Here is a 26,205-nt window from a genome sequence, read left to right as displayed (position 1 = left end):
TTCAACAAACATTTATTATGTTTGAGAGTATGTTGTAAGGTTTTTAAGGCTCAAAAAACAAAAACTGTCTGAAAGGATCATACAGGTAAAAAATTCAAAGGCTAGAAGACCCCACAGTTGGAAGTTGTCTACACTTCCTTCCCACCAGCCAAGGCTGTCCCTTAGGGATGCGAGTGGTGTTCTGTTCTGACCTGGGGCTCTGGGTTGGGATCCTTATCTGCTTCTGTTTCCAAGTGACTCTGTGCATGCGTACCTACCTTGGGCCAAGCGCTCTCTCTCTCTCTCTCTCTCTCTCTCTCTCTCTCTCTCCCTCTCTCTCTTCTCTCCTCTTTCTCTCTCCTCTCTCTTCTGTCTCTCCCCTCTCTTTCTCTTTCTGTCTCTCTCTCTTTTTCTCTCTGTCTGTCTGTCTGTCTGTCTCTCTCTCTTTCTGTCTTCCCCACTGTTTCAAGTTAGCTATGCTGGTTGGTTTTTGTCAACTTGATACAAACCGGAGACGCTTAGGAAAAGGGAACTGCAGCTGAAGAGATCACACTGGCCATGGCCAGTCTGTGGGGCATTTTCCTAATTATTAATTGATGTAGCAGGGCCAGCCCGCTGTGTGACGCTTAGGAAAAGGGAACTGCAGCTGAAGAGATCACACTGGCCATGGCCAATCTGTGGGGCATTTTCCTAATTATTAATTGATGTACAGGGCCAGCCCGCTGTGGGCGGTGCCATCCCTGGGTAAGGTCGGTCTGGGCTACATAAGAAAGGTAGCTGAGCAAGCCAGGGGAAGCAAGGCCGTACCAAAGTTCCTCACGGTCTCTGCTTCAGCTCCTGCCTTGACTTCCCTCAAAGGTGGATTACGCCTTGGAAGTGTAAGATGAGCTAAACTCCTTCCTCCTCAAGTTGCCTTTGGTCATGTTTTTTTTTTTTTTTAATCACAGCAACAAAAAGTAACTAGGACATTAGTCAAAACTAATGTGTATGTGGTAATAGCACAAGAGGCACAGCGGAATGCCACATACGATGGTCGAACTAAGAGTCCCTTTAATAATTAGCTACACCAGGGGCAGGTCAGTTAACAAAAAGTTTCTAACTTTTAGTTAGGAAAAAACATTTCCCAGGATTGTAGAAACAATGTACCCCTGAAACCAGGGTCCATGGGATCTTCTACCTGGCTGTAGGAAGTGGGATTCGGGGGAGAGGCTGGGCAGAAACACAGGGTGAGCAGAAGTCAGATAGAATGAAAGGGAGTCAGTTTGACCACTTCATACGTCCCCCAGGTGCGACGCAGGTCTCGCCTTCTCTGCCAGTTCAGTTCATATAGAAACCCAACATCTTTCGAGAGTGAATTTGTGTGTATACAATCCTGAAAAAAATTCAAACCCTTGGAGAACTGCGATAAAGCAGAAGGATCAGAAGACTACTGTTTAGTTTTCAAATGGGGGAAGCACTGAGACTCCTCAGGCTCACAGACTTCACACTAGGTCTGGAAAGTCCCCAACTGGATTGTGAAAAAGTTGTATGGGAATGTTTTCAAAAGGGTCTCTAGGAGCTGTGGGGGTCTCTAGGAGCAGGTCGACGTGGGCAGGAAGAATTGTGGCTTGGGACATGAATCTTTGTTTCTACACAGCAGGGGATGGGTAGAGTGTGTTTCAACCTGCGGTGGTGGACAGCATTACACAGGCCTTTCAGAGAAGACGAGAAACTGTGGTTCTTTTAAAGGCAAAACCTGGCTAATTCATTGTGGAGGAGCGCCACACATACCTCAGAGCTGTGGTCAACAGCTTGGCTGCAAAGTGGAGCCACCTGGGGACATTTAAGAGCTGCTGCAGATTGGAACCCAGCTTGGAGATCCTTGAGCGATGGGCTGGACTGAAGCTCAGACCCAGTAGCCACTGGAGACTCTCTGAGTGACTCCCTCTGCAGCCTCCTTGAGACCACCACTCCAGAAGGAAGCCAGGGGCGCCTTGGGATGCTTCCGCACTCATTTGTGATTTGAGTGAATGTGTGGAAGAACAGGTGACCTAGACTATGATACGATTAAGGTTCCTAAAGATCTCAACAGGCCAGAGCTGTGGGCTGATTCAATTGGTGTCCCAAGCTAGAGGGAAACACCCAGCTTATAGGGCTGTTTTTTGTTTTTGTTTTTTTGTGAATCTGGAGTCTTACTCAGCTGTGGGCTGATTCAATTGGTGTCCCAAGCTAGAGGGAAACACCCAGCTTGTAGGGCTGTTTTTTATTTTTTTTGTGAATCTGGAGTCTTACTGCTGCTCAGGGTACCAGGTCTTCCTGTTTCTGATTTTGGAGGCTTCTGTTTGCTGCTCAGAGGCAGTTGGCGCCATGGATACGTTGATGTTCACATTCAAATTTAGGTGTCATACATGCAGCAAGTTATCTGAAGCTATTTTAAACCATCAAAGCATGTCTGTACAGGAATGGCAACTTGTGTCAGTGAAGGTCAGTTCAAAGTCACTTGCCTTGGCTTTTGGAACCCAGAGTCTTCCCTGGAGTCCCCAAAGGGACTGCTTTGCCAGCTGGGGTCTTCTTTGATCTCTGTTTGGAGGCTGTGCACATCCCATCCCCCGTCCCCCACTGGTGCACAGTTGGTTTGATTTCTCTTGGTCAGCTTCTGTTTTCCAGCTAGGCCACTAATAACATCATTTGGAACCATCAGCCGTTCTGAAGATGAGAGCAGAGAACAGGGCTACCACAGCTCTCTCATCTTTAGCAGACCTTTCTCCTCCGGGTCTGCTTCCTGTCTCTCCGGTGTCACCATTAAAATCTTCCCTCTCTTGGGCTTGGAGAGATAGCTCAGCAGTTAAGAGCACTGACTGTTCTTGCAGAGGACCTGGGTTCCTTTCCCAGCACCCACATGGTGGTTAACAACCATCCGTAACTCTAGTTTCAGGGGATTCAACACCCTCTTCTGACCTCCATGGGCTTTGCATGACACAGGTGCACTTCTACACATGCAAGCAATATACACATATAATAAAAATATAAATGCAGCTGGGCGTGGTGGCACACACCTTTAATCCCAGCATTTGGGAGGCAGAGGCAGGTGGATCTTTGTGAGTTCAAGGCCAGCCTGGTCTACATAGTGAGTTCCAGGACAGCTGGGGCTACAGGGAGACCCTGTTTCAAAAAGAAAAAAAAAAAAAAAATGCAATTAAAGAAGAAACCCTCTTTCCCTTGTGGTGAGTGTAGTTCTACACACATTTTGACCAGGGATCTGGTCTCAGAAATGCTAGTGAATGCAAGGCTTCTGGAAAGAGGGATTCTAACCAATGCAATTTGTCCAGTGTATTTACTATTTCTTCTTCAGATGAACTAACAATGATACCAACTCGGGAGAAGACGCTGGTTGGTATGATAGACCTGGGCAGGGAGTGAAGCAAATGTAACCACTGAGCACGGAGTGAATTTGGGAGGGGAACGGCAGAAGTCCAACGGGAGACGATGCTTGGTTTTTGTCTGAACGTCTGAGTGAATAGTTATTCCTCCACCCTTGAGCCAGGTGGTAACTGGGCTTGAATATAATTTTTCAAAGAACATTTTGGGGATTTAAATAATAAGCATCATGTTCTGTCCACAGGAAGCACAAAAAATAACTGAGTCTTGTCGGATAGATGCCTAATGAGAGACATTTTTGCCTTGAGATCTGGCGAGATGAAAAAGATAAAGTCTACCTGGAGATTATAATGGGTGCACAAGTCACCGGTGGTATTGGAATAGCAATTCTTATTTTCATGTGATGCCAGGATCGTGATCTCCCATCACGGAGCTAACAAATGGTCTTCATTTCCTGCACAGTGGCCGAGTATTATCACTGTTGAAACCATGAACAGTCCATCCAGGCTGAGTGTGGGCTGGTAGATTGAGGACAGGACCAGGCTTTCTTCTTGGCAACAGCTTCTCATGCATTCTGGCCGAGAGGACGAGTGTCTGAAGACAGCAGGACACCCCTGCCGAGCTCTCACACTCTTGAGGAAGAGCCCAGGCTTGGATGCCTTCCTGGGCCACTGGAAAGCATCTGGCTTCTGCCTGGGGTCAAGTGTCTAAGTTTGTGGACAGACGGGGGCAAGACTTCAGTCCTGTGGATCTGTGAGAGTCTGTGCTCTCTCTCTCTCTTTTTGTTTTTTGAGACAGGGTCTCCTTGTAGCCACAGCTGTCTTGGAACTCATTATGGACCCTGGTCTCCACCTCAGAGAGATCTGCCTGCCTCTGCCGCCCAAGTGCTGAGATTAAAGGTGTGTGCCACCACGCGGCTACAGTTCATGTTCTCAAACATGCCCACATGTACTGCTGACTTGGTCGCTGTGGTCCCTGTAAGATGGAAATGCTTCTATAAAGGGCTACCTTCTAAATGACTGCCATCCTAGGATGGCAGCGTCTTGTCCCATAGCCCCTCAGCTGCAGGCCTGACCACGTCTTTCTTTCACAGTCCTTTCCTGGTCAGATTCTCTCTGGTGAATTCTGAAGGGCATCCTTCCTTCATCCCACTTTCTGTATTTACTTTTATTATTATTGTCTTAACTAAGAAGCTGGGCAAGTGGAAGTCTTTGACTTCAGGACACATCCACCCGAGTTAGTCACACAGACATTAATATCAAAAATGTTCAAGTATCTTCACTTCTCTGAATAGCAATGTTAGCGTAGCACACCTCATTTAACAAAACATTAAAATATTTTACTTCCTCAGATCAAGTGTATCTATTAATAATGACTTAAATTATCTGTACCAATTTCACATTATTAAGAAATCTCATTCCCACCGTGTGGGAGATCACAATGAAGGGGAAGAAACCACCCCAGTAACTTATTTTCCTGACAATGCCACATTGCCCAGCACAATGTAAAACAACAAGGTCACTTCCCATAACTACTGTGCTCTCAGCTGAAGGTGGGGTGACACGGTGACACTGGCATTGACAGCCCAGGAGGGCTCTTTGGGGAGCTCAAACACAAAGGCGCTTTTGAACGTTGTGTTTCTACTGTGGCTGGGTGTAACGGAGCAGCCAAGTCCTTCATGTAGGACCATGAGTAATCTGGGGATGTTGCTGAAGAGCCTGTCGGTGGAGCTTTTCCTGTTAAAGGTGGTGAAGTTTTCTTTACAACTGTCCTGGGGATTTAATTACATGATGAAATTGCAGCTTCCCCTCTTGAGACAAATTGCATGTTCAATTGATTGTTTTCCATGAGTCTCACACAGGGAGCAGATACTTCTCTCCTGAAGTTGGATTGGTCTGATTGTTGTGCTGATCAACCTCTGTGTCTCTGTCAGGAATGGGAACTTCACTGCCCCTGGTGGGGAGCAGGGTCGTTTTCTGGAGTCTCCTCTAGTTCCTTTACAAAGGGCCAGCTACTACAGATTTCATCTGATGGGTTGGAAGCTCTATGGACTTTTTTCTTTAAAAAAAAATCACATTTGTTTATTTCTTTGTGTGTGTGCGTTTCCTACGATGCATGTGTGACGATCAGTGGACAGCACAGGGGGAGTCAGTTTTCTTCTACCGTGTGAGACCCAGGGATGGAATTCAGGTCGTCAGCTTTGATGGCAAGTACCTTCATCCACTGAGCCAGCTATCTTGCTGGCTCTGGATTTATTTATTATTGGCAAAAAAATTATAATTTCAAGCCTCCATCAGGAAGACAGGAAAAAATTACATCATACTAAGCGACTACTAAACATAAACAATATCCAAATTGACTAATTTAAAATGTAAGTTGTGGGGCTAAGGATGGCTCAGTGTGAGAAGAAGCTAACATGCATGAAGGCTTGAGCTCAGACCCTCAGCACGCACATAGATGTCCACCATGTCAGGCATGGCCACCCACCTGCAATCCCAGTGCTCAGGACAGATGACAGGACTAGACCCAGGGCAAGCTGGCCAGCTAGACTGGCTGCGTTGGCAAGCTCTGGGTTCAAGTGAGAGGCCCTGCCTCAGGATATAAGGTGGAGAACAGTAGAAAACACCTACCATCAACCTCTGACCTCCACATGCATTCCCACCTGCATATATACATGCTTCCACATGTGTGAACACACATGTACATACCAGATACAGAAACAAAAAATGTAAATTAGGACTGTGGATGTAGCTTAGTTGGTAGAGTGCTTACCTAGCATAGACTTGGGTTTGAGTCCTAGCACCACATAAAACTGGGCGTGATGGAGCATATCTGTAACCCCAGTACTTGGGAGTTGTAAGAAAGAGGATCGGGAGTTCAAGGTCACCCTCAGCTACATATTGAGTTGAAGACCAGCCTGAGCTGCATGAGACCCTACCTCAAAAAATAAAATGGAAGTAAAGTAAAAAAATTTTTTTTTTGCTTGTTAAATCATGAGTTTTTTTGGAAAAATTGAATTTTGAAAGTCTGCTAATGCTAATGGGGCTGCATTTCTACTGATTTGGAGATGCTCGGACACTCAGTTTATGCATACAGAGCACCTTTTATGCGGGCAGAAAAAGTAGAATTCCTGCCTTGAAGGGTTGCTGAGTTTAGTGGGAGATAGACAAGGCAGCCACTAGCTGGCAAGCAGAGGGCATTGTCACTGTGGAGAGTGTAAGAACTGGTGCTTGAAATAAGGTATCAGCATAGCAGGAGGTCAGAAGGCGGGCCTCCAAAGACAGCATCTGGGGGCTGGAGAGATGGCTCAGCAGTTAAGAGCACTGACTCCTTTTGCAGAGGACCTGGGTTCAAGTCCCAGCACCCACATGACAGTTAATAACCATCCATAACTCTAGTTCCGGGGAATCTGATGCTCTCTTCCGACCTCCTCGGGCACTGCATGACATGGGTGTACTTACCTACATGCACACATACACTTAAAAAGAATAAATAATTTTTTAAAAAAGCATCTGAACAGAGCCATGGGAATTTGGTACCTTTCTTCCCTGGGTGTCTGGAGCCTAAACACCCACCTGTAAGGAAGACTTGGTGACCCAGCTATGAGCACCATTAGAAGCTGAGTCAGTAGAGAACGCCCCATTTTGAGTATCCTCTGCAAGGTAGCAAGTCCAGGATTCGGTGGGGGCATTGTGCCATTTCGAGCTGATGGGGGAAACTGTGGCCAGCTACATGGACCCCAAAGCTGCACACTCAGGCCTGTGTCACAGCTCCTTTGCCAAGCAGGATTTCTAGGTGTTGATCCTGGAGAAGATCCTATGAGGCAAACTCTGCCCAGTGTCCATCCTTGAACCTGGGGCCCCGGAAGGAGGGATGGATGTGTTGTCAGCCTGGAAATACCAGAGGCCAAGAGGGCTTGCAGACATGCCATCGTCGAGCTGTAATTTCCTGATCCTCTGAGGTGAAGAAGTGAAGGACCAGGGGACCAGGGATTTTCTTTCTTTTTCTTTTTCTTTTCTTTCTTTCTTTCTTTTTTTTTTCCCCCAATTTGTTACAGATTTGCTCCTCTTTCAAGATCCGTTGAAAAATACTTCTTGGAAAAAACTAAGTGGAAATAGATTTTGACATCCACAAATCACATGGATGGATGTTGTGTTCAATTGTAAACATTTCTAAATTCTTAAAATCGATATCCATGCCAAATACCTCCTAGCAGGCTCGGGGAAACACTGGGGTGTGGAGCGAACTTTGCAGCCATGCCTTTGGGTAAAAGGAGACTGGGAAAGGTGCAGCCAAGTGTGGAGCGAACTTTGCAGCCATGCCTTTGGGTAAAAGGAGACTGGGAAAGTGTGGTGCGGCCAGGCAGGTCCTCCAGTGTCTGCGCTGAAACAGAAACCCTCGCTAGTGCACACAGGGCACCAAACTTTCTCTGTAAAGCCCGGACAGTAAACACGTGGGTTTTATGGGTCATATGGCAACTATGCCAGTCTATGACGATTACTCAACTATGCCTGTAAATAAAGAAATGTGGCTGTGCTTCAATAAAACTTTATTCATAAAGCCAGTAGGCCGACTTTCGCGGTGGCAATAGGAACCATCTGTTTCTTTGCTGTTGTGTTTGTTGCTGTGATAGCATACGTTGAGAAAACCACCTTGAAAGAAAGCTTGTTCTGACTCAGAGGTCAAGGGTACAGTTCATCACAGTGTGGAAGTCAAGGTGACAGGAGCTTGAAGCAGCTGCTGACATCACGTCCACAATCAGGAAGCAGAGAGAGATGGATGCACAATACTGCTCGGCTCCCTGTCTCCACTTAACACAGTCCAGGATCCCAGCCAGGGAATGGTACCACCTACAGTGGGTCTTTCCATTTTAATTAATGCAGCTAAGATAATCCCCCTCAGGCATGCCCAGAGGTGCATCTGCTAGGCCATTCTAGGTGCTGTCAAGCTGACAATGAACCCTAACTGTCACAGGGACCTTTGCTGGTTTCTGGGAAGGAGAGCTGTGACAGCTCATCTCCAAATAGCAAATGGGTATTGCAACCTTTTCTCTGATTTTCATCCCAAGGAACCTGCTCTTTACTTCATGCTGAACACGACCCTCCTTTGGAGATCCAGTGCCCAGACACCCAGGTGTGCCTTTCCCTCCTCTTTCAACAGTCTGCTCTGCCTTGGGTTTGCCAAAGTTGGATCTGGAAAACGTTTGAGTTCTGATGCCTTCGATCAGCTTTTCAGCTCCATTCTCTCTGTCTCTTGGACTCCAGATGAACATGTTAGACTTTTATCCTGACAGTCCATGGTCATTTTATTTCCAACTCTGCCGGAAAGCAGGAGCCTCTGTGCGTCTCAGCACCAGTCTCTCTACCACGGTACTTATATAAAAGGACTTTAGGTTTCTGTCCAAATAACATGCTCTCATTCCTCAGCCCAATGGCTGCTCACTGACATTCCAAATAAGTGTCAACCCAAAACTTAGGACTTGTGGCCTCACACGACAGAGTCTCAACTCTCCTCTCTCTGATTTTCAGTTCTGATTTTCCCAGTTGGGTTTCACTGCCCTGTACAACTATTCTTACCTCGTGTGCACTGTGCCAGCCACCGGGCTCCTCCTCTACCATCACGGCCTCTCAAGAGATGCTCACCTTTCCAAGACCAACTTTGAAGATTCCAACTGCTATCTGGCCTGAACATATTCTCTTTACACCTACTGTCCACCAGAACATGGAGAAGGCCAGCCTAGTCCCCCTTCAATTCCAGGTGCTGATGTTGCTGTTAGAAGGCACCTGGAAACCGGATAGGAAGGCAGAGCTAGGCTGCAGAGGTTGGGCTTTGGAACGTTTGCGAGGCAGAGCGCCATTTCGGCGCGGCGTCATCTTGGAAAAGCAGAAAACCTCTTCCCCGTTATCCTCTTTCGTTTTTTGTTCTTTCGGAACTCTCCAGTGCGCCTGGCAGTGGTGTTAATGGAAGGATGTCATCAGCATACATTACCGCTTTATTAGCCTGTTTCTCCATTTTGATTCTGAAAATATCCTGATTTAGTCTAATTGCAATTTCACCACGTTCCGCAGGCAGGGACGGTTCATCCTGGGGGGAGCGGAGACTCGGCCTGGGGGAGCGGAGACTCGGTGGTAGGATTTTTCTTCTTCGTGCTCAGACACCTTTGAAGCCAGCCCATTAGCTCCAAGGCATGCATTTCATCTCATCCCAGTGTGATTCAACCTGCTTCTGGGACAAACAAGCACCTAGGGTGTGTGTCTTTTAGACAGCAAAGAAGCACTCATTCTAGGTGGCAAGGGGGTGTTTTTTGTGTTATGTAAAGCAGAGGCGGGGGCTGCAGACATCTTGTTCCTAAATAATTTAACTATATTCAAAGATAATCTGATGTTATTGTAGGAAAGTGTATTTCTAATAAATTCCACTTGATCTGGGTGAATCAATTCAGGCAGAGCATAATTGAGTCTGTTAGCAAGGACTTTAGCAAGAATTTTGCAATCAGCGTTAATTAAGGAGATGGGACAATAATTTGTGCATAATTCCGGATCTTTTCCTGGCTTGTGAATCAAAGTAATAAGAGCGATGCTCAGGCTGGTGGTGGGATGGTGTCATTACGCTCTGATTTATAAGTACTTAGAAAGGTTTAATTTCATTTTGCTGCGAGCAGGGCCTCCCAGCCCCCACAGTCTCTGTCCAGTAGGCAGTGGCGCCGAGGAGCACTTCGACCTTTGCTTCCCTGCCATGGCGGCCTCCTGCTTCTCGTTTCTGATTTTAGTCTCTGGATGAGCACCTCAACTCATTTGTCTATTCTTTTTTCCTCTGAAGACCTTTGCTGAAATATTTAGAACTAGGGACTCTGGGGGCTGGAGAGATGGCTCAGCAGTTGGGAGTACCTGCTGCTGTTCCGGAGAAGCTGGGTTCTGGTTTGACTCCCAGCACCCACATGGTGGCTAACAACTGTCTGTAACTCCAGTTCCAGGGGAGCTAACGTCCTCTTCTGACCTCCGTGGGCATTGCAGGACACAGATGCACTTACATACATGCAGACAATATACTCATAAAAGATACACATATAATAAAATATACACATAATATACACATATACGCACACGAAATAAAAATAAATAATTTTTAAAAAAGTTAAAAAAAAGAACTAGAAACTCTGGACTGTTGGCATTATGTGTGTGCGCACATGCACGCATGGGTGCATGAATGTCTGTGTATGTGTATGTTTGAATGTCTGTGTGTGTGTGTGCAGGAGTGGCACATGTTCCTGGGGTAGCAGCTCCAAGGGTTGCGAGCTCTTCGTGTGTGTGGTGAGGGTGTGAAGAGATGGCTTGGTGGTGGAGAGCTCATGCTGCTCTTCCAGAGTTTGAGTCCCAGCACCCACATGGGGTGGTGCACAACTACCATGACTGGTCTCCCTCTACGGCTGATGTCATACTACCCTCCCGCCTACATACGCACAGATAAAAATAAAAAGTAAACCTTAAAAAAGGTCTTTGCTGGGAAACTGCCCTTAGTTCCTCAGGAGCAATGCCTCTAGGTGGGCAAGCAGCAGGAGCCCTGGCCAGTAGCAGGGAGCACACCCAGGCCCTGCTCCTACCTGGCTCTTCTGCAAGTGAACACAGTGAGCCTTTAGTGTCCTGCCCATGCAGCCACAGGGGCGACTATAGGCATCCCGAGGCACTGAGGAGAGCCCTGGGTTCACAGTGGGAAGAGAAAGGCTCTTCAGAAGCACCCTGAGAGCTGCAGGTCAGCGTGGCATTGCTGATCCCCCCCCCCCAGGTTGCAATATTAGCAGACACTGCTGAGGGGCTAGCCCTTCCCTGCCCTGAGCCTGGCTTCAGGTCATTCCATGCATACGAGCGTGCAGCCCAAGCCCAGCCTTCTGGGTGATACCGTCACAGCCCAGTGACCCAACCTTGACCACTGGAGCTTTCTGCTAAAGGCAGAGGATGGTCTGCAGAGACAGAAGAGCCACTCAGGGAGGCAGCAGGGCTGGAAACAGGTGCTGTTAGCCTCTTCTGTGGGCACAAGTCCCTCTCAGCACCCTAGTGAATCCAATTAGTAGAGTTGCTGAGAGGTGATCCAGGCCAATCTCACTTTCCTTTCCAATGAGGAAATTAAGGTTCAGAGGTTGACACTTCCAGGTCTGGTGGCTAGTGGCAGAGCCTGACTAGAGCCTGGGGCACCCTACGGTTGGACATCTGTGCTTCCCACTGTACTGTGTCTCAGAGGCTACCATCAACACGCTCACCCTGATGACAGAGATGTCGTATTCCACAATGGTCCCTATTTCTCACACGGGTGATGTCTGTTGTGTATTTAAGCTCATTCATTCCCACCTATAGATACTATTGGGGGAATCTCTTAATAAAAGCCCAATTAGTCTTTCTTTAACTTTCCCCTGGATACTTAAATATCATTGTCCCAAACACAACATAATACCTCTATTCTTCTATCGCAATCAGGAATTCACGTAGCATCTTGACTTGTATATGATGTGCCCGCAGCAGAATCACAGAGTGCTGACACCCGTAATAATAGCAATTAGTAATCAGTTGTTTCTTAAGTACTGTGATTACGCCAGTTCCTAAATTGTACAGTGGACGTATTTGAGGGGCTATAGGTCTTGTCACCCTTCCCCCAGCCGCCCTTCTCCATTTCTATGCTCCAGTGTATGTGGGGAAGAGGCCAGGATGAATCATGCAGCTGACATGGGCATAAACAGTAGAAGGCCGGCTTTGGCACAAAGTGGAATGAAGTATTTCTCTGTACAAAGGCCAATGTTAACAGGGTCTGGGGAACTAGGCTCTGCACCCACGCAGTGCAATGAGCTTGGCTGGTCCCTGCCAGCCCAAATCTGAACTTCTCCTCAGGCCTGAGACCCCTGTGCAAGGCTCTGGATATAGTGTTGGGCCAGGGCCTCACCCTCAAGGAGGGTTTCTGAGTTTGGAACAAATAGTGCTTCATTAAAAACTAGCCCAGGGTGGGGGACATGGCTCAGTGAATAAAATGATGGGGACCAGCATGGGGACCGGAGTTCAGATTCTGAGTACTGCTGGGAGGCGCAGACAAGAGGATCCTGGGGGCTTGCTGGCCACCTGGGCTACCTGACATGGGAGTTCCAGCCCAGTGAGAGACCCTCTTACAAAAAGTGAGATGGAGAAGAGATTGAAGAAGATACCTTGATACCAACCTCCGGCTCCATGTGTACCTGTACGGGCAAGCCCTGTCACACCCACACATGTAACACGTGCACAAACACAACACACACACTTGCACTCACATATAAACATACATACCACACGTACAGCAAACACACATGCACGCATATACACATACACACATACATACCCTATACACACACCACACATACAACACATACACACAGCACACACATACATACACTATACACATACACACACCACACATACCACATATGCACCACACATATACACCCCACACATACACATACCATACCTACCCATCACACCCACTCACCATACATACATGGACACACATAGATACCACCACACATATACACACACACCACACACATATATGCATACAGACACCATACACATACACACTACACACACGTACATACCACCACACACATACACCACACATATACCACACACACATATACTACACACACATACACAACACATACCCCATACACATAAAAACAACACACACACCATACCACACACATATACAACACACACATACAAATACCACACATATACACCACACCATACACACACTGCACACATATCATACCACACATCCATACCACACACACACTCCATGTATACACACTTCACACATATGTACACACACACACATACCCCATACACATAAAAACAACACACACACCATACCACACACATATATAACACACACATACAAATACCACACATATATACCACACCATACACACACTGCACACATATCACACCACACATCCACACCACACACACACTCCATGTATACACACTTCACACATATGTACACACACCACACACATACATACACATATACACATACCACAAACACAGCACAACACACATATATGCACACCATACCACACACCGCACACACCCCACATGCCTTTCCCACACCACGTATCAGTTACTTTTCTGCTGTGATAAACACCATGGCCAAAACAAGCGAAGGAGGACTGGGCCTGCCTCACCTACCGTTCGAGGATAGAGTCCTCACAGTGACGAGTTCCATGCAAGCCCAAACCAGACAAAATCCCAGCATAGATGTGGGGAGGTGAGTGAGATACCCCAACCCCACCTGAGGAACTCTTGGCAGCAATGGCTGCTGGGAGGGGGAGGGCCAGTCTCTCGCGAGGATGAGACTCTCGGTTGGTTAACCAGGCTCCAGTGGAGGGACCCACAGGGAACCGCATTTGGAGACACAAATTAGATGCTATTGGCCTTATTATATATAATAGAGTACATTAAATTGTGGGGGGGGAGCATAGGTGAGGTGGGGATGGGGGGGTCTAAATACCATCAAATTACATTGCATGAAAAGTCTAATCATTCGATAAAAAGGATAGAGTCCATTAATGGCACAGAAGGCGTGGTGTGGCAGCTGGAGCGGAAAGCTGGCTGATCACATTTTCATCAGAACACAGAAAGGAAAGAGAGAGAGAGAGAGAGAGAGAGAGAGAGAGAGAGAGAGAGAGAGAGAGAACAGGAAGTGGGGTGAGGCTGCAAACCCTTAAATCCTGCCCCCAGTGATGTACTTCCCCCAGTGAGGCTCCATCTCCTAACACCATCATGACCCCGAAATGGGCCAAAGAGCTCAGATCAAAATTCAACCGAACTGAAAACCAAACCCCCAAACCATCCTAGAAGGCTATTGCTGTGGTTTGGACACTGTCATGTGACCTCCAAAGGTTCAGAGCTAGAAGGTCGGCCCTAGTATGGAGATGTTGGGAGCTGGGGGACCTTTAAAAGGAGAGGTCTAGTGGAAGGTGGGAGACGTGCCTCAGTTGGAAGGGACTGATGTGGCTTTTGTGGGACCCAAGTTAGGTCTCATGAAAAGGTTTGCTCTAAAGAAGCAACACAGAGACCTTCCTTCAGTGGTCAGTCACTGGTAGGTTGCACATGCTACTATAAATAACCCCTCACCCAGCCTCCTGTAAGCAACCATAATTAAACTCACTGGGACACACATGCATGCACACACATATAGAGACACACAGACACACACTCTGATGGACTCCGGCCCCTGGTCCATGTGTTGAAGATCTCCTTAGAAGTAGCATAGAGCCAGCAACACAGGACACCCCCAGATTCCTTCCAGCAAGTGAGTGAGGTGGTACCAGAGCCAGGGTGGGGGGCATGAGAGCTAATGAGAAGATTCCATGCCCTTCCCAGCATCCTCCCAGGAGCCCCAAGCCCATCCTGTGGTACAGCAGGTGTTTTCTAAGGCACTGGTGAGTCTTCTCCGATAAATGATGTGTAATTAGCTTCAGCTGTGACCTTAACTGCAACCCTAGAGTCACTTGGGAAGAGGAAGAATTTCCCAGATCAGATTGGCCTCTGGCCATATCTGTGAGTCATTTTATTGATTGCTAATTGATGCAAGAGGCCCCAGCCCACTGTGGGTGATGTCATCCCTAAGCAGGTGGGCCTGGGCTGTATAAGAAAGGCCAGGAGCGAGGCAGTAAGTGGCATTCCTCCATGGTCTCTGCTTCGGCTCCGGCCCCCAGGCTCCCGCCACCAGGCTCCCGCCTCCAGGCCCCTGCCTGGAGTTTCTGCCTGGGCTTCCCTTGATGGTGGACTAAGCCAAATAAACCATTTCCTCCCCAAGTTGGTTTTGGACAGTGTTTTATCACAGCAACAGAGATGCAAACCAGCACAGATGATCGTTCTCCCACCTGATGTCACCTCAGGAGGTATACAGCCCCATTCTCTGCCAGGCGTTTCCTGGTTCCGTGGCCCTTTGCCCACACTAAGGGGCACATGAGCAGGTGACTGGCATCTCCAGAAAAAGCTGCTTTCCATCATTTCCTTAGTGGGAACTTTGTTTACTCTGTTTACTTGGTGGGGTAATGGGGCCACAGGCCGCTGAGCACATGGTGGGCCGGTCACCGTTGCCTTTTGAATTATGCCTAGAGCTGTGTCCACTGGGCTTATCCTTGGGGTGGAAACCTCTCTCCGCAGGATGCCTTTGCCCCCATGACACCTGGCCCTTGCTTTCCCAGGTGGAGGGCATTCTCCACTCTGTGCGTCTCCTGGTCCAGCCTGTTGTGAGTTGCCAGTCCTCCAGTTTCTCCATCAAAGGATGGAATTCTGCACAGTGTCCATGATTTCCTGACAGTCTCTGTGCTCAGTATTGTCTGCATCCAAGGTTCTTGACAGCAGAAGTCCTAAAGACCACATGTGCATTTGAGTCCTAATGGGACTTACTCCTTCTGGAATGTTCCCTCAAGGAGACCATTTGCTCCCACGTTTGAGGAGAGGAATCCACACATCTCAGTCTGCTTTAGGGAATCTTTGGGAGGATGGCTTCAGTAGAGTCCGGAGGACAAAGGGACACAATCCATGACCCAATCCAGCAGACCCCAAAGGTCAACTGGAAGTCACCAGTTCACATTGGATCAGAAAGCGACTCCGGACCACCATGAGCCTTTAGGATGCCAGTGTTTGTGCCTGTCTCTGAGCACAGGCAGCAGGTATAAGTTCAGCTGGCTTTGGAGCTCCTTTGGGAAGACACTCTCATGCCCCATGCAGCATGTGCAGACGTTAGCACACTCAGGAAAAGTGTCTTTCTTGGGTTCATACAGTGTGTGGTGATGGGTTAGTGTGGTGGTGGCTGAACCAGGCTTGATTCTGAGTGGCTCACTGCTCCTCCCAGCTGCTGTGTATTATCTGGTGGGGAGAAGCCTGGTATATAATCTGGAACTGATGACCTCATGGTGGGAGGGGACTGCTACTTTCCTGACTTAAATTTGCTTGGTCTCAAGCATTCTTCGGGGTGATAGGGACAGGAACGATTTGATGGTAATTAATAATATGGAATAGGCACTTTAAAGAGGGGTCATGGGCGCGCACATCCCACCAGGACAAGCTTGGAGAGGTGTGAGAGGGGACGCTTGCCCTGGCCAGGGTTCCAGCTGGTGGAAGGGGGCACTACTGCAGGGCATGAGGACAGTAGCAGGGTTAAGGGAAGCCCACAAAGAGGTGGATGCTGCAGCCAGGAGCTGGGCCTGACCAGAGCAACCAGACTGCAGCAGTGACCTGCCTGTTCTTCTAGAACATTCCATAACTGCATTGAACAGGAGTCAGGGCAAGCAGGGGATGAATAGCTCATAAAGATGAATCTTGGTGTGTGTGGGGAGTAGGGGTGCTCAGGACAGAGCACAGGTGGAGCCAGAGGGGCAATTAGACAGTTCATATCTTCCAGCCACATCACCATCTGTGGGGACAAGGTAGGACTGGCTCCTGGACATACGGTGTATCAACTCTGGGATCATGGCTTCTGGGCCTGTGGACCCCAAATGTGAGGAAGACTCTAGGGAGCCGTGGCCTAGGAGGAATACTCCAGCCACGGGATGGCTCCCCCAGTTCCAGCTTGGGACTCCCTCCTCATCCTTTGAAAACTGTTCCCTGGCAGAAACGCCCTGTACACGCTCCCTCTGCATGGTATGCACTTGGGCATGCTAATTTACACATGTACAGGTACATGCGGGAATGTGTGTCAAGAGCAGCACCGCAGACGCACGTCTGACCAGGTGGAGAAGGCACAACACAGTTAAAGGTAAGCCACGGGTCAGGAACAACCTTTCAGCAAATGTGGCCAAGAGATGGTATCTGTTATATGGCAATGTCCTACTAAGTGATACAAAGTGTTCAAGGAGAGGGAGGACACCGTCCATGGATCCATGCAGACATGGAGAAGCCCTTAAAGAATAGCAAAATCTGTTGTCTGCCCAGTAAAGAAAGGATAGCCAGGGGCTGGGGTGATAGCACAATCAATCAGGAAAGTGCTGATAACGAGGACCTGGCTTTCCTGAGAATCCACGTGGAGGTGCCGAATGTGATAGGGCCTCCTGTAATCCCACCACTGGGCTGGAGGAGGCAGGTGGTTCCCAGAGATCTCTGATAAGCCAGCCTAACCTCCTTGGTGGGCTCTAGGCCAGTGGAAGACCCTGTCTAGAAGAACAAGGTGAATAGCACCTCAGGGACAACAACACAGGTTGACCTCTGTCCTTCATAGCCATGCGTATACATGTACACACACTCCCCACACAAGTGCACCCACATATGTAGATGTGCATCACCCCACTCACATGTGCACTCATGAGAATAGGCACAGAAACACACACACACACACACCCCCACACACACACCCACACACACACACACACACACACACACACACGATGGTCTGGTAGGCAGTGAAGCATTACTGGCCTTTCCTTATTAAATTGGCGATTTAAATATGAATTCTCATAACCAGCAATGTTTCGACTGGTGAAGCTGGGGAAACATACTTCCTTACTTCTTGGAAGACAATTTAGAAACACATTCCAAGAAAATTTTGTTTCTGTCCTAGTAATACCAGGAATTTACCTCAGGGTCAGCACCACGTAAGAACAAAGGTATACAAATGTCTGGAGAGACTTGGATTACAGCAGTGTTTATAAGAACAAACGTGCAAACAGACATTCTCCTGCAGGCATCTGGCCCGAGGATTTTTCTGGCTTATCTCCTCTACACGCTATTGGAATTAGGAAAGCACATCGCAACATGGGTTGATCTTATTTTTAATTATGTGTATCCATATGAGCCTAAGTGTAAGCTTGTGCATGTGAATGCAAGTGCCTGGGGAGGCCAGATGAGGATGCTGGGGATCCCTGGAGCTGGAGTCACAGGTGGTCGTGAGCTACCTGACATAGGTCTAAGACCCAAACTCAGGTCCTCTGCAAGAGCAGCGTGTACTCTTAACCACTGAGGCCCCTATTGCTGAGCTTTAGAGCTATGAAGAAAGAACATCAAGTGGCCCCTGTGATGTAGGGTTAGACAGTGGCAAATGGATGGAGGGACAGGAAGGTGGGGAGCGAGATGGCATGTGCTGAGTTGGGGCCCCAGGCATCTGCTCTTTTCCTGATAGTGTTGTGTGGAACTTGATACTGAGGGGGCGTGCACATGTCCCCAGCCTGTGTACCAGGCACACACGTGACCCCTGTTGAAGGAAAGAAGGAGTCACCTGTGTCTAATCCCAAGAACAGTTCAAAAATACAGCTGAAGGTGATGGACAAGGGGCCCTCTCACTTACACCTCGTAACAAGAAAGTCACAGAAATCGCCAGAACCATGAGATTGCACAAGGCTACCTCAACCCTACACAGAAACCACTTCTGCATGGATGGCTATCTGTCCAGCCACTGCCCATCCAGCTCAAACAGCTGCCACTCTGGTGACTTACGTGCTTATTCTGAAGTGCCACGGATGGAACCTAAAGTCCTGGGCATGCCAGGCAAGCACCGAGCCACACCTCAATCATTGGCTATTGTTTCTATCATCTTACACAGTGGTCTATACTGCCTTTAAGGCTTCCCCTCGCCTCCCATTCCCGAGCACACCTACAGGTGGTTACCCATCACAATGTCCACTCGACCATAAATTTACTGTCTTTGGAGACTCTCTCAGTGCCTAAGATGCATAAGAATTTGATATCAAGGGGCCCGAAGAGATGGCTCAGTGGTTAAGAGCACTGGTTGTTCTTGCAGAGGACCCAAGTTCGAATCCTGGCTCCCACATGGTGGCTAACAACCGCCAGTAACTCCAGTTCCAGGGACCCAACACCCTCTTCTGACCTCAGCAGGCACTGAATGACATGGGCGCACTTACACACACGCAGACAATACACTCCTACGTATAAGATAAAAATGAAAGAAAGAAAAAAGAACCTTTTATCTAGTGCATAGCACCGTCTTACCCTTTGCTCTCTGTCTCTGGGGCGCACCCCAGCACCTGTTAGCAATTGGCCTGTGGTTTCCCTGTGGTTACCTAGTAATGCGCCTGTGGGCAGCTGGGCAGAGGGCTCCTTCATCCAGTCATCGTTGGCCAACTCTATCACGGCATCCACGGGCTCCACCTCAGTGCAGATCAGCTCCTGCACAGCCTCCTGGTCCCCAGTGCCCAGGGCAGATTTTAATCTCCTCACAAAGCTGGAGTTGAGGGGATAATCTGGTGGTGAGTCCCAGCTGGACATTGTGGTGTCCCTGTGCAGGGGCCAGCCGTCTTCTCTTCCTGGAATCCATGTCCAAAATTAGCTCCGTCCCCAGAGCAGCACAGGTACTATAAATGGAAGTGGGCTGGGTTACTGTCACATCTGCTGTCACCTCTCCTCCAGGCTGGGGTGACCTCTTCCCCAGGCTGCTGTGCAGAGCTGCTGGAGAGACTGGTGGTGGGCAGTGCTTGGTGTGTTGGGAAAGCTGGGGCAACTCTTTAAAAGGAAGGTCTAGAGGTTTGTTTGTTTTGCTTCGTTTCGTTTGAGAAGGGTGTACCTATTATTTTCTCATTGCTGTGATCCAAATCCTGATAGAAGCAACCTAAGGAGAAAGAGTTTATTTTGGCTTATAGCTTGAGGGGACACAGTCCCTATGCCCAGGAAGGCACAGGGGTGTGAGGCAGCTGGTCACATAGCATCAGAAGCAGACAGGAAGTGGAGCAGCACTATCAAAGCTCAAGACCCACCCCCAGTGACTTACTTCCTCCAATGAGGCTTCACCTCCTGAAGGCTCTACACCCTCTAAAACAGCGCCACTAGATGGGGACCAGGTGTTCAAGCATGAGGGCCTACGGGGACGTTTTACATTTAAGCCAAAACATGGGTTGGGTCTCACTAAGTACCTAAGCCGAACTTGAGCTCACAATCCTCCTGTCTCATCCTCCCCAGTGCTGGGAAGACAGGTATGTGCTACCAGGTACCAATCGGAGGTGATGTTGGCCAATACCTTTTGTTAAAATGAGGCCGTGAAGTTGGAGAGATGGCTCCGTGGTTCAGAGCACTTGTGGCTCTTGCAAAGGACCTGGTGTTCCCAGCACCTCCAGGGCACAACCATCTGTAACTTCATTTCCATTGGATTGTTAGCCACCGTGTGGGTGCTGGGAATTGAACCCAGGTCCTCTGCAAGAACAGCCAGTGCTCTTAACCACTGAGTCATCTCTCCAGCCCCTACATTTTAATTTTTACTTTTTGAGACAGGGTTTCATGTAGCCCAGGCTGGCCTTAAACTTCCTGTACAGTCAAGAATAACCTTGAACTTCTGATCCTCTTGCCTCCTCCTCCCAGGTGCTGTGATGTACCACCACATCCAGTTTTACAGTTTTATATGGTGCTGGGGATGGAGCCCAGGGCCTTCCACACACTAGGCCGGTGCACTGCCCACTAGGCTCCATCCCCAGCCCCGTGTTAGGGTTTTGAGCTTGCATATCCACGTGCAGATCCTTTGCAGGAGCGACTGCGGGGAACCAGCAAGTTCTGGGGAAAGGAAATGCAAAGAAATGCAATGCATTGTTAGAAACTGTTCTTCAACTCCAAATCAGAAGGGAGGTAAGGACGGAGCACTTGTTAAGCAGATAATAAGATGACAAAACCGTCTCGAAATACGGCACTCGCAGATCTTAATTACCCAGCGATCTGCTGGGTGTTAATCAGACGCACATACGCTATGCTAATGATTCTGGCTAATTTTGTTATAATGTAATTCTTTATCAACCCTGCGATGTATAAATTAGGAATTGAAATGTAACTAACACAAATTATATTTAAGGCAACATGCATTTCTTTATTTCGGTTGAAATCTTATCTAGAGTTCTCCTTCCTTTCTTTGATGAACTTCCTCATTCCCCAGCCCCACTGGCTCTCAGCCCAAGCCCTCATCCCTGGAGAAGGGAACCCAGGTACTTCCCCTTCACCTCTCAGAAACCATATATTTGATTTTTTTCCCCTTCAACAGTTGTCCTTGAAAGACTCAAACAGGAGTGGTAGGTGGATCCTGGATTACTCTGGATTGGATGAAGGCTGCTTCCTTTTCTATTTTAATTTTTAAACAACCACTGCTAAGGTCCAAAGTCCTGTATTTTGAGTGACAGATTATACCAGCTTAGGTGGATTTTTTTGTATGTGTGTGTGGTATTATGTGATTGTATACACATTTGTGTCTGTGCATGTGTGTGTGCTGGTGTGCATGTGGAGGCTAGAGGCTGACAAACTTTTTGTCAATGACTCTCTTATTATTATTATTATCATTATTTTTATTTTATGTGTCTGAGTATGTTGCCTGCATGTATGTAAGTGCATCCATGGTCCTGCAATGTTCAAAGAGATCAGAAGAGAGAGTCAGATCCCCTGGAACTGGAGTTATGTATAGTTGTTAGCCACCCTGTGGGTGCTGGGAACTGAACCCGTGTCCTCTACAGGGGTAACCAGTGCTCTTAACTGCTGAGCCACCTCTCCAGCCCCTCATCTTATTTTTTGAAATAGGATCTCTCACTCATCCTGGAGCCCACTGACTCCTCCAACCTGACTGACCAGCCAGTCCCGGCAGCGTCTGCTGGGCTCCACTGCTACCCCCAGTGCTGAGACTGCAGGTGCACACTAACATTCCCAGGCTTTAAGAGGGCGCTGGGGAATTGAACTCAGGTCCTCAGGCATGTGTGCCAGGCCCTGCAGTGTCTGACCCATCTCCTCAGATCTTGTCTGCCTGAATTTATGCCAAAATTTAGCCCTCACCAGGAGACATTAAGACGACTGTGGCATAATGCAACTGTGGTGTTTAGAGGTGAGGCTCTGTGTTTGCTTGGAACAGATTCTCCTTGTGTAGCTCAGGCCGACTTGAAACTGGTCTTCTCAGTTTCCTGGGTACTGGGTTTCAGGCATGAGGCACCATGCCCAGTTCAAAGTGAGACTTCTGGAAAGTGATTAAGGTGAAAGCCGTCAGGGTGTAGGCCCCACGATTGAGTCTTGGTGGGTTTGTAAGAGGGAGAGAGACTGGATAGACACATGAGACCAGATGGATACGTAGATATATGTGCTCCCTGTCTCTTGCTACATGAGGGTCAGGTACCTTGGGACTCTGCTAGCAAGATGATCATCTGTCACTAGATTAGACCCTTGACCTTGTATCTCCAGAACCTCAAGTCATAAGAAAAATTCCTTCTTTATAAAGTAGCCTGCTCCAGGCATTTCATTATAGTAGCAAGGACTAATGTAGCAGCTGTCCTAATTCAGAGGTGGAGTGGCCAGGAACTTCTCAACCTGGCTGAAAAATCTCCGTGAATTATTCCTTCCATGTGTCTCTCACAGCTTTTCAATGGTAACAGCCCCAACAAAGACATTAGTGTCAACATATTCACAGTTCTGTGGCAGGACTGCCTCACCCATCAGCCTAGTAGGTGGTAGGGTGGTCTTCACAGGAGTCTTTGTATAAGGAACTGGGACATTTCGGTTCCTCTGTGTTTCAGTGGGGTGTTGGCACCAGCTAGGCATGATGAAAGTCACTGACAACTCTGTAGAAAGTTTTTCTTTAATTACTTTTTCTTTATTATTTATTTATTTTGGGTGTCCATGCTGTTCGTGTGGGGATCAGAGGACAGGTTGTGGGTCCTGGGGATAGAACTCTGGTCGTCAGTCTTGGCAGTAGATGCCTTTGCCTCCTGAGCCATCTTGCTGGCCCATGGATGACTCTTGCTGGAGTTTATATATCAATATCTATATCTATATCTGTATCTATATCTATATCTGTATCTATATCTATGTATGTATTTAAAATATTTACTTATTTTTGTTTTATGTGCATGAGTGCTTTGCCTGCATGTATGTAAGTGCACCCATGTGTGCTGTGCCCATAGACAACAGAAGAGGGCATTGGATCCCCTGGAAATGGAGTTATGTCTCATTGTGAGCCTCCATGTGGGTGCTGGGAAGGGAACCCAGGTCCTCTGCAAGAGCAGCCAGTGCTTTTAACCGCTGAGCCACCTCTCCAGTCCCAAGTTTTTTATTTTAATGAGCTTGATCAGTGAAGGCCCAAGTAGAGACAGATGCCCCTGCATGTTCTCAGGAACAGACACTTGGGTTTCATTCACTAACTCCCCTCCCCCTTTTATTTTGAGACAGAATCTCACTCTGTAGCCTGGGGTGTTCTTGAATTTCTGATGATCCTCCTGCCTCAGCCTCCTGAGTGCTGGGATTTCAGGTGTGCACCACTATACCCCACTAGCAAACTCTTTGAATCCTCACTTAGGCTGGGCACTCTTGCTATGTGGATAATGTAGCATGCTTTACACCACAGCCCCACAGGCCGATCACAGCCCCACAGGCTCACCACAGCTGGTGCTTTTCTGAAGGCCAGTGGATGTCAGTGCCTTCTTCCCCTCAGCGCTCAGCAGCTGGGTGCCGCTGCCGTGTGCCCTTGGTTCGTGAGGACCTGGCAGGGAATCATTTGCTGAGGTCACTCTGCTGTTAATGGCAGAGGTAACACCACTGGCCTGAGTCCGTTAGCACAGTGTGTGCCTGTTTCTCAGCGGTCTAGTGTCCACACTGGGCCCAGGTTGACCCCTTCAGAGTCGGCTTCATCATCGTCAGTGCTGGCTGCTCTCTTGGTCTTTTTCTGAGACATAGAGAAGCGTGATGGGGAAGAAGGGGGTCGGAAGGGAAGGAGGGGGTCAGAAGGGAAGGGAAGGACAGGGCAGCCTGAGCTCAGTGGAAGACTGGGCGGGAGCAGCTGTCATGTGTGGTAACTGGGTAGAGATGAAAGACAGTTCCCCCCAGAAGGAGCTTTCAGGGCTCTATGGTGCTTTGCAAACTAAGATGCTGCTTAGAGACCTGAGGGACCTCCAGGGCCATCACCAGTGACGTCACCATCAGCGGCTAGGGTGATATGGAACCACTGTCAAACAGTGATGGAGGTGAGGATTTTGCCTTCTTAAATAAATGTTGCTTTTAGTCAAGGATGACCTTGAACTGCCGGTCCTTTGGTCTCTACCTGTGAGAGGATTAGCAGCGTACACCCTGCTTATGTGGTGGTGCAGGTTGAACCCAGGTTTCCTGCGTGCTAGGCAAGTACTCTAGGGCTGAGTAACCTTCCCAGCCCCAGGGATTTGCCTTCTGAGGGTTAAAGGTTAAAAGCACTCTATTAGCTCAAGGTCTGTTACAGAATGAACAAATACAATGCGAAAAATTTTTATCTTCCGGCATCTCAAATAATTTTCAAAATAATTGAAAATGGAAAAAAAGGGAAAATTCTTTGTGACATGTTAGGGCAGAGCAAGTTCCCGTGATAAAAACCATGAGCATTTCTATGAGAAATAAGGCAGGCAGATGGAGGTGAGGCTGGGCAGCTCTGGAACCATGAGGAGCAGGAACTGCAGGTAGACAGGGTGTGGGGGCCGGATCTGCCTCCCCAGCACGCTCAGTTCCACGGTGCGTTTGGAACTCGATCATCTCACATCACACTTTGCTCCTGGTATTCCACACTCACCAGGTGTGTTACTCAGATGTTTGTGTAGCTATGACAAAATCTTACAGGAGGGAAGGTTTATTTTGGCTCATGGTTTTAGAGGGCTTGGTGCCCTGGTCTGGTGGCCATGTGCCATCCAGTAGAACACCTTGGGAGAGGGGGCATATGATGGAGGGTCCTCACCTCATTGCTGACAGAAGCAGAGAGTGGGGAAGGGGCAGGACCATGTGACCCCTCAAAGACCAGCTTACTCTAGCTAGCCCCTCCTCCTAAAATGTCCTCGGCTTCCCAAAATTTCATCACCAGCTTGAGATCAATAAACACATGAGCCCAGGGGAGACATTCAGTACTCAAAACAACACCAGACAGCAAGCAACACAACCAGGTGGTGGTGGGTTCTTGAGAGGCAGCCACATATCTGGGAGAGGGCATTGTGTCAGACATCCTGAATGGCTGTATGTTAAAGAAGAAAAACACAGCAGAAGGAAAATAGGAAAGACCTGTTTGAAGATGTCTTTAAGGTTATACTCTATCATCTTTTAGCCCCAGTCTGGAAATATTTGGTGACAGACACACCTAGGTCCTAACCTGTCTCTAAGGGCAGTGTTTGAGATGGCCCCTGGTGGCCTTGCCTCTGGATAGTTCTGTTTGCATAGCCTCCCTTCTTGAGCTGGGCTGGGTTGGACTTTGCTTCCTGTTCTAACAGGATGGGCATGCAGAAGGGACAGGTGGTCACTTTGTGATTAGGCTCTGTGATACCTGCTCTCTTTAGCTCTCCTGTTGCTTGCCCCCCATGGGGTAAGTTCACTCTTAACTGGAAGGCAGTTAAATAGAGTGCAGAAGACCAAATCTGTGGAAGAAACACAAAAGGCCATTGAAGAAATATTCACAAAAAGTCAAAGTAAGGGGCTGGAGCGATGGTTCGGCAGTTAGGAGCACTGGCTGCTGAAGACCCGGGGTTGGTTCCCAGCACCCACATGGTGGCTAACAACCATCTGTAACTCCAGTTCCAGGGGAGCCGACGCTCTCTTCTGCCCTCCAGGGCATTGCATACGGGTGTACTTACATACATGCAAGCAAAACACACACATAGGTAAAAACAAATAAATAAAAAATTTAAAAGTCAAGATATGACACTACATATACAATCTCAGTCAGAAATGATGGCAAATGAACTTAGAGCAACACGAACTGCAAATACAATGGTAAAAATTCCATGTAAAATACTGAAAAATGGTATTCATCAGTAGGTTGAAAGAATAATACATTCAGAGTTGACTGTAGGATTGCAAAATTTATTTAGTTTAAAAATACTGATGTATTTTGTCTCAATTTGTCATCTCAGTAGATGCTAAAACAACATTTGATAATCTT

General features: G+C 48.0%; 1 protein-coding gene across 1 annotated transcript in view; it reads right to left on the bottom strand.

Annotated features, from left to right (window-relative positions):
* Positions 1-19,580, bottom strand: part of Asb18 (ankyrin repeat and SOCS box containing 18) — a 73,840-nt gene extending 54,260 nt beyond the window's left edge. The window contains exon 1 of the mRNA XM_008823676.1: positions 19,376-19,580. Within this exon, the coding sequence (XP_008821898.1) occupies positions 19,376-19,580 (205 nt within the window). The remainder of the gene's footprint in view (positions 1-19,375) is intronic.
* Positions 19,581-26,205: the final 6,625 nt, after the last annotated feature.

This window comes from Nannospalax galili, unplaced genomic scaffold, assembly GCF_000622305.1.
Source record: "Nannospalax galili isolate Female #2095 unplaced genomic scaffold, S.galili_v1.0 scaffold149, whole genome shotgun sequence".
Lineage (NCBI taxonomy): Eukaryota > Metazoa > Chordata > Mammalia > Rodentia > Spalacidae > Nannospalax > Nannospalax galili.
This window is presented reverse-complemented; position numbering and strand designations above follow the sequence as displayed.